This window comes from Teleopsis dalmanni, chromosome 2 (assembly GCF_002237135.1).
Source record: "Teleopsis dalmanni isolate 2A chromosome 2, ASM223713v2, whole genome shotgun sequence".
Taxonomy (NCBI): Eukaryota; Metazoa; Arthropoda; class Insecta; order Diptera; family Diopsidae; genus Teleopsis; species Teleopsis dalmanni.
In genome coordinates this window covers 70,242,485-70,252,157 of record NC_051847.1, presented here as the reverse complement: position 1 = coordinate 70,252,157, position 9,673 = coordinate 70,242,485, and the positions used below count along the sequence as shown (strand labels likewise).

The window sequence follows — 9,673 nt, the reverse complement described above, 5'->3', positions numbered from 1 at the left end:
TCTTTTATTGATCAGTTTCGCTTTGACTTAAATTGTGTGAGCATCGCAAAAGTTGGCGTGAGTAAAACGGTTAAGTGAATTTATTTTGAGTTAATTTTTTGTTGATAAAAGAATATTTTAAATTAATTTGATATAACGAAATTTGTTTTATAATGTTTTATAATTACTTTTATATTTAATACATAGTATTTATTTAAAATGTACAGAATAATAATAAGAAAATATAAAACGGTATGAACGGTATGCGAATGAAGTGGAAAAATGCAAATTAGAAAAAAGTTAACCAAATATATGTGTTTGGATATGTTAAGAAATAATTTTTATTAGTTATTTATTAAAATGATTAACAATGTAACATAAAAATTAATAAGTGAATATAAACAAAATATTTTTTAATATATGTGCTTAATATCTTTCATAATATCATTTAATATATCGTTAATAATAATATTATTTTGTGCTAAAAATGGTTGTGTTCCGGAATTTAATACAAAAAAACCATGATAACACTCAGTGGAGACAAGAACCAAGTATGTGGAAACAGGTAAGTGAATTTTTTTGACATTTATTTTTTTGAAATATATTTTTAAATAACCACAAAGCGGCAAATATTTTAAATTGTTTGTATACCTCAATAAGGTATTATATGCTTATATATCAATATTTATTTATATATTATACTAAATATATTTTGAAATGACTGGGATATTTTAATAATATACTATCATATTCTTATATATCAAAATTAATTTATATATTATATAAAATATATTTTCAAATAACTATAATGTGGCATATATTCTTATTTCTATAAATACCTAATAAAAATTTAGTATAATATTCTTATATATGAATATTTATTTAAATTTATATTATTAATCTTTTTATTGGTTGGGTAAAAAGTATTAGGCATTTTTCTTTTTGGTTGACCGTAAGAGTTGCCTATAATAAATAAGCTATTAAAGTTGGGGATTTCTTTTTTTTGTTTGTTAGAATAAAAAAAAGAAACGAAGTAAGCTGTCAATTATTTGGAAATATATATACGATTTACTAAAATTTATCCTGTATATATCCTGTTACATCTATTATAAAGAAAAAGAAATATAATATAATGTATATAAAAAAATAATATAAAAATTATAATAAATTAAAATGTATTACAGCTTACATTCATACAACTATCACACAAAGCAGAATGTGTTTTAAGTATGTAAATAGATTTATACAAGGAGTATTCACACGGAGTACGATTATTCGTTAATTGCGTATTCTGTAAAGTTGTAAAAATGTAACAACCACATTTTAAATTTTTCCTCGGAAAAGCCATACAATTAAAAACTCAAAAAAAATAAAATTGTAATTTAAGTTAAATCTGTTACTTATTTCTACTCTTTATACTCTTTATTTAAAAAACAAACAACAAAAAATATTTATACAATTGTATAATTTTTTTATGTTGAGAATTTACTAAGGATACTTCTACTAGTTATGGGAAAGATACAATCTGGTAGTGTCCTGTCGGGAAATCGTTCAACAGTTTTTATAATGAAAACTTCACCTACAATGATAATCATCTCTCTAATGGGATTGTTATCAGAAAATATCCTGATTATCTGAAATGGGGTTTAAGCAAATTAATTCTTGAGCATTCAGTATGTTGTCAAAGGACTAAAAATAATCGAATATAGTATTTTAAACTGATAGCACAAACTTATTAAAAAAAAGACATCAGTTCTTTAGATGCTTTTTAAACTGAGCCCAAAAATTTGAGAGGATCGAATTTATATTTTCAAATCGCTGTGGATATGTAATAAATTTAAAGCATATGACAGCTATGGATAATGAAAAGTAAATCACTTACTATATTATTATGAAAAAACGGTCTTGTAAGTTATAAGGTGAATAAAGTTGTGATTGACGAAAATAAAGACTATGGCATATGTTTAGTGAAATTGTAACAGTTTTATATATTATATATTCCTACTACTATGATTGAAGTAAGAGTTTTTTAGGTCGGAATTTATTAAGAGAAAATTTTTATTGTTACATTATAACTACGCTAGGTTTTATCCATCTTTGGTGGTTCAGTTAGAATTGATGGATCTAAATTGAGACTATCGATAATTTGTCACCACTAAGAATCAGCTGATTGCTTTAAATTTAAACAATTATTTACCAGAGTTCTAAGGATATCAGAAACATTATTATTGTTATTATTAATATAAGATGTGGCTTTGCGATTGTCGGGTCTCTTGTGCTTCTTTCTGGGCTTAGAGTAAGTCTCTAAACCCTGTTGCGTCGATAGAAAGTAGCGTAGAACCTATTTTACAGAGTTGTATTGCCTTATATATACATTCCCAGGAGTCTATTCCGTATGTTCATCAGCGCAAGGCATTGTAACAGCATGTGTATGGCTGATTCTTAAATCTCTTTGCCGAATATAAATTTGCATCCGTATATATACCTAACCTTGTGAGGTGGTATTTTAGTTTACAGTGTGCTGTTAAGAATCCTGTGATGATTTTTAGTTTTGCTTTTGATAAGTCCATAAAGTCATAAGAATCTATGACTATTCTTGATAAGTTTCGATCCAGCAATTATAGTTAATTGTTGTTCAACAGTATATTTAATTATACTACATGCTTTTTGTTTACTACAAATTAAGTTTGTTCGCAAAATTTATATATTAATGGAAATTTAATAATATTTGTAATGAGGCTTGACGATATTGGAATCATGGGAGCTTTTAAACTGAATTATTTTCATTTGTAATAATAAATGCGAGTTGTTATTTGTGAATTTTGGTAATGAGATTTTAATTTTATACACTTTTTATATTTGATTAAAAACTCAAACGCATATAAATATTAAGTCATCGTCATTAACATATTTAATTAAACGTCCATCAAATTTAAATGTTTGCTATTATTTTGAATCGAACAAAAATTGCTTTAGTGTAATCGATTTTTATTTTAGATTAATTTTTTTTTTGTAATTTTAAATGTATTCGAATTTGATTACAAAATTTCTTTTGCTGGAATAATTCATCAAAAAGTTATAAATAATTATTAACATTTGCAAATTTATTTAGAAATCTGGTATATGAGAATTCATTAAGAACGGAGTGAATATACCTATATTATAGTATATTATTATTACTATGATTATTATACCTATATTATTATTGTTTTATTAATATAATTTACAACCTTTCTTATGTATAAAAGCTTAGAGTTTTTTCCATGAAACCAGACTAATAGCTTGAAATCAACTGAAAGTATGTCGTTATTTGGTTAATTTATTTCTTTATATTTGGATTTCCTTAAGAAAGTGTGAACTTTAAGTATCTTCACCTTCATTTATTCTAATTCTATTTATGAAGTTCCAGTATATGTAAAGCAAATTTTTTTCATGGTTTCCATCAAATTTACTCAAGACACAATTTTCATGCTTTTCTGTTGCCAGATTTTAAAAATTAGATTATTAAACCCATTCTATCGTGGGCCAAGGAAGCGATAAAAGTGCTTAGCTATTCGCGGAGCTCTCTAAGCTGGCTGACCTCACTATTACTGGACATGGTAACTTCAAGTATCACCTCAAAAAGATAACTCTTGCTGAGGAAGACACTTGCAGACTATGTCTAGAAGAAAAAAAAACAGCGGTGCATATTTTGTGCCAATGTCCAGTACTGACAAGTAGGAGGAAGCAGCTTTCATTTCGAGAATCGAAGGACGAAGAAGGACACAAGTCGTTTCGTGGTTTACTTCGACTAATCCTTCACATCAGTGGGGCCACTTGTTGGACAGTGCACTGTCCCAACGTCTCATCATATATGTAATAAACCCATTCTATAAAGTTTAGACACAACCGTATCTATAAATATAAGTAGCAACAAATCCCAAAATTTAATTATTTGTTTATAAAAATACCAATTTTGCATAGAATACATTTATATATATATCTTAAATATAATATATTTAATTTAGATAATTTTTAAAAAAATTATTTTATTTGAATTTGATTTTAACTTCAGTTATGACGGCAGTAACTTTTTAACTTAATAGCAACTATTATATTTATTTATTATATAGAAAGGTTTTGAACAGTACTAAATTGCAACAACAAAATTTTTTATTTTTATTTTTTTAAACTGGTTTTTTCGAAAAGTAGTGAACTACAACAACAAAAATTTTAATTAATTTAAAAATAAATAAAAATTTTTGTTATTGCAGTTCACTACTGATCGAATCCTCTCTAAACAATTATTTTGTAATAGTATTCATTTAAATAAATAATTTCAGCAAAAATAAAAAAATAAATTATTATTTCAAAGAAATCTTGTATTAGTAACATAACATTTAAGAATAAAATAATAGAGACCAAAACATTTATAAATTTAATTAGCTGGAATGAAAAATAAATTATTTAATTTATTTAAATATTTTGTAGTAAACTTTAACATCTACACGAGGAATATTGAAAGCCATCCATGTTGAAAAGAAAGCATACTCTCCTGTTGGTAAAGTTATTGGTAGTGCCGATAGTTTACTATTCATAAAATTAGTATCAAGTTTTTCTATAATTACATCATGCTAAGAAAAATTTAATTCGTAATTATTATTAATGCCTAATAATCATAAAAAATAATATACATACATTATATGGACAAGTATGATTTAGATTTGAGTAATCTCTAAAAAAGCTATAGGTCAATCTTGATAACGAATCCTTGTGCGATTTAAAAAAATCACAAACATCAAATGTTAAGTCGATCAGAAACGGCTTATATCCATTAGTTTTTCTTAAAACGGTCCAACGTACCTATATTTTACAAAATAAAGTGAAATAAGTTTTAATATATATTAAAAAATAAATAAAATCAATATTGAATTACTGATGCATTTGTCACCGGTTTTTGAAAGAGTTTTGCCTTTATAGACAAATACTTGTAGGTACGATTTATCGATCTTAAATAGCAATAATCGAAATCGGTAAATTTCTTATCAAGAGACGTACATTTTATATTTGTAAATTCCACAGAACAAGATATCTGAAATATTTGTATTTTAATTTTATTATTTTATTTAAGATTAACGAGTTTATTTTACTTGAGTTGAAAAAAATAAAATAGTTATAGTAAATATCAATAAAATGTTTGCTAATAGCATTTTCACATCTGCACTACAAAAAGCAACTTTATAATCGAACACCTCAATTTTGACTAAAATTTTGTGTACAATAGTTACTAATTATAATATATTATTAATACCATTATTAAATTTGCGTTATAAAATGCATAACTTTCATTAGTTGATGTATAAATAATTCCTCAATTTAATTTAATTGGCTTCATTGAACAGATTAATTGTGCTATAATGGCAAACATATTATTTATTGCTTTAAATGTATATTGCAAAAATTTCTTGTTTACTTACCTAGATATTAATTATTAGTAAAATTTAGAATAAATTCTTAAATCAATTAAGGACGTATACAAAAACAATACTCTGGGGAGGATTTTTAAAAATTAATTTATAGTTCATATGGAAACAATCATTTAGAGAAAGTCTATTTTGTCTTGTGTAAGATTATCACAAATATTTAAGAAGCAGTTTAAGTTCGAAAACCGTCTCTGTGTATACTCCACTAAATATATGTATATTAACAGGGCAACGATCTTTCAGTTCACCACACTCAAAACTCTTACGAAAGATCGTTTTAAAGATATTCCGTATTTTGGCTTCGGTCCCTTGCCAGAGTGATAGCTCTTTGCGATTTTTCAAAGACCAAATGAAAGATCTGCTATTGATCAGGTCTTTCGATTGTCAGCTAAGATTTTGTTTACGTTTTTTGTGTATAAACTTTTTTTATATAAAATAAAATACATACTTTTAACAGAAGATATACTTGGCTAGAGAATATAAGGGCTATAAACTGACTTGTTATATAACGTTGAGTACTATAAAATCATTTATACAAGGAAAATTGAATGTGAGAAAAAAAAGTCTGATTTATAAGTAAATAATTAGATTTAAACGACTTTATGGCAGCTGACATAGCTGCTCTATCTACCATTAGATAATTTCAAACTTAACAGACTTATTATACTGATATGTACTGCTTAAAGCTTCATGGTGTAACAGAAGTTATGATATAAATAAAGACTTGAGAGTCTCACTATTGACTCTAAAGTATATTAAAGACAGAATTCGGACATTGTTTGATTCTGTAGATGCACATACAAATGATAATTACATTCTGTACAATCAAATACAATATATATTCCATTAAAAAGATATACGTATTCAAGGCTGCAAACTATACTTCTGTAAGTTCATCAGAATAATTATTAGAATTAAATGAAACTCTTGTTACACTGGATAACCAAAGTGATCACTGATGTTATAAAGTAAAAGTACTTTAGACACTTTATTCGATTTATCAAACAGAGAAGAAGAACAGTACGTGATATAGATCAGCATAAAGTAACGCATCAATTAAGCGATGTTCACCTGTCTTGTACTATGTTAACTACTTCTTAATGTACCTGTAAGAGGTCTTATGTGAAAGAGTTAACAAACAGATGAAATAGATCAAATATAAATTCATATTAATTTTTATATGTAAATATTTAAATATATATATAGTTATTATTTGTATACAAGTTTCTCCTAAGTTACGATTGTTCAATAAATAAGAATTTTTGAAGTTTCCTCTAAGCTGAAAGAGGAGTCCAAGGACTTAGAGTTTTTTTTTCGTTTTTTGTTAATTTTCTGTTGGTTTGTTAATTTTTGTTAAATTCTCCAAGTTCGAACATACAAACCAAGTACGGCTTTGCGTCAGTTGGCTAATGAACGCTGACTATGAGGTTCAAATTTGGCAGGGTACCGCCTCAACCTTTGGTAGTTGTAGTCTCAAAAAAATTATTTATGAATAGCTAAATATATTATATCTGAATACTAAAGTATGGATACAAAATTTCCGATAATTAGTATAACTTAATTTGCTATGTATATCAAAAAATATTCAATGAAATAAAAAAAGGTGAAAGTACTTCATTTATAATTAGTCAACTCAGTTATGTTATGTTTACAACAGCACTAAAGAAAAAATCATCAACAAAAGGAAAAAGGATTCAAAGATCCTTAAATTGTTTAAGTGATTACTTTTCAGGTTATCTTTTATTTGTAAAATGCAAGCACTTTACCGATTTTGTTTCACTTTGAGAATCTTGAGTATCTTTTCCTTTGCTCATGTGTTCGTTTATCTGCACTACTCGTAATTCAATTTGTTGAGTTTGCAGAGGCTTCTGTAATATAAGTTGTTGAAGTCAAATTTTTAAGTGATATAACCAACAACAAAATACACTACATCCGCTTTAAAAACAGCTGGTACTAAATTTTAAAGTAAAAGGTATGTTCGTGAATCATGAAATTTTTTTTTGGAAAGGTTTCAAAAAGTAGTGAATTGTAACAACAAAATTTTTATTTATTTTTAATTCATTGAGTTTTTAGAACTTTTTCATAAACGAATGCTTAATAAGAAATGGATACTGAGCAAAATCTAAGTTAGCGGGAAGACTCACTTCTGTATCACTAACTTTCTCAATAAGTCCATAGAGCCGAAGTCCATAGAGAAATTCGAAATCTCACTATTTCTGAGCATATTGAGAGAATTTATTCAGTTGTTTGTATTTCTCTTTATTTGCTATAGTTTACATAACAGAGGATATTCTCTTTTTCGTATGTCTACTAGGCAGTGACCTGGCAAAAACAAAACCTGTTTTGTGACCTAGATTCTTGGTCTGTGCAGCTGAATTTTCGTTCTTTTTTTGGTAAACTGACCCTTAGCCATGATAGTTTGTTTTCTTTGAAGTCTGTAGTATTTCTTTAATTTTCTGTTAATGTTAAAAAATGATTTGGATATGTTTTTAAGGACCTTTTGCGGATACGAGCAAATGCTCTCTTCTCTGATAAGAATACTTTGGGTCTTAGTTTTGTAGTGCATTTGCAATTTAATTTTCTTTGTATTCTCCATACCAGTTTGAATTTTTCAAAATCTACTATAGTATTTCTTCAACATTCTGTTAATCTTAAGATATCAGAAATGTTTTGATAACGTTTTTAAGCACTTTTTACTGATATGAGGTTTTGTTTTTCTGCTGAAGATACTTTGGGACTTAGTCTTCTAGTTTATTTGCAATTTTATTTCTTTGTATTTCTTTGTAGACACTATGTACTGGTTATACATTAAACTGAGTTATGTTTTCTACTTCTTCAGTGCCTTTTATTGTATATTGTATATTGTCTACATTGTGAGAAGAGTAGCTCTACTGTCATAGACCACTGTAATCTGTTGGTTTCGTAACTACCTTTTTAAAATCAGTTGAACTGCATTTTTAAAAGCAAAGATTTCAGCTTGGAAGACACTAAATGAACTAATAAAGTAAACCGATCTTCCTATTTTCGTGTGAACTAAGAAGATTTTTGTAGATTGCACTTTCAAATCATCTATAAATACATGGTAATCTATTTTTGGCTGTGATTGTTCCATTAAATGAAAGAATTTTTGGAATCAGTTTTTGGTATATATGTAAATTATGCTTACTTCGACCGTATGTTATGGTGTAGCCATTACTACTAAGCTATGTCACTTAGTTTCAGCTTTCCAAGACTCACTTTCATGTAGTTTAAGGGCAGCGATTGATGCTCTACTTCAAGTCTGCAGCTCTTTAAGTAGTGTTATGTTATTAATCATATTGAAAAACGCTGAAGAACTGATTCCACATATGAATTATCTGTGAAGATATAATAGCTTGAGTTTAACCTTATCAACATAAATAAAAGAATTTTTAAAATTTATTTTTAGGGCACAGTTAGGTCATTATTGAGCTATGCCACTTAAATTTAGCTTTTCAGCGCAGACGTCTACGTAGTACTTTTAGTCTATAGTTTTTTCAACTAGCAACAAGTGAGAATGACATTGGAAGACTTTGAATGATATATTTTCATAGTCTTATGGCACCAATGGATGTTACTCTCAACATTTATCCGGATTTGTTAATGTGATATGTATAGCTTCTAAAGCATTGCACATCAGATTAGGAAATTAATCTCTGTAGATTATGGACGACTAGCATCCACATTTACAGAGCAGTGCTATAATGAAGGCCTCAGTTTCTTTTTGAGATCATAATGAAGCTTATTTGGTTTTAAATTAGTTAAGTTGGTTTTGCTGAACAAAACAACACATTTCAATGATTTTATTTTGGGTCTTAATTGTCCTACGTTTTTCGTTTATCATTAGGAAAAGTGCTATACTCTTATAAAGTGAAATAGTATATCTTTTGATCTAATTAACATTAACTCAAGATATTTTGTGAAATTTTTTATTTAGCATAAATAAATAATTCTAAAATTGTAGTATTGAAATTTCATATATAATAGCTTTTGCTTCCAGCCCTTTCGAGTTTCGAGTTTTGATAAAAATGAACATGTAAATAATGTACCATTTTTTGAAGACTGCAGGGTATAAAAATGGATCAAAGCGCTTGAAAATCGCTTTGAAGTGGCATCTTGCACCACCTTCACACGCAGCACATTTGCAATTCAAAACAAACAATTTACATGCAACGCAATGCAAGGCAGCAACAGTTGCAGTTGCACTAACAACA

At 27.2% G+C, this 9,673-nt stretch overlaps 1 protein-coding gene across 1 annotated transcript in view; it reads left to right on the top strand.

The window, feature by feature from the left end:
- Nucleotides 1–466: 466 nt before the first annotated feature.
- The window catches only part of LOC119674797, a 33,089-nt gene continuing 23,882 nt past the window's right edge, over nucleotides 467–9,673 (top strand). The window contains exon 1 of the mRNA XM_038085951.1: nucleotides 467–544. Coding sequence (XP_037941879.1) covers nucleotides 467–544 — 78 coding nt within the window. The remainder of the gene's footprint in view (nucleotides 545–9,673) is intronic.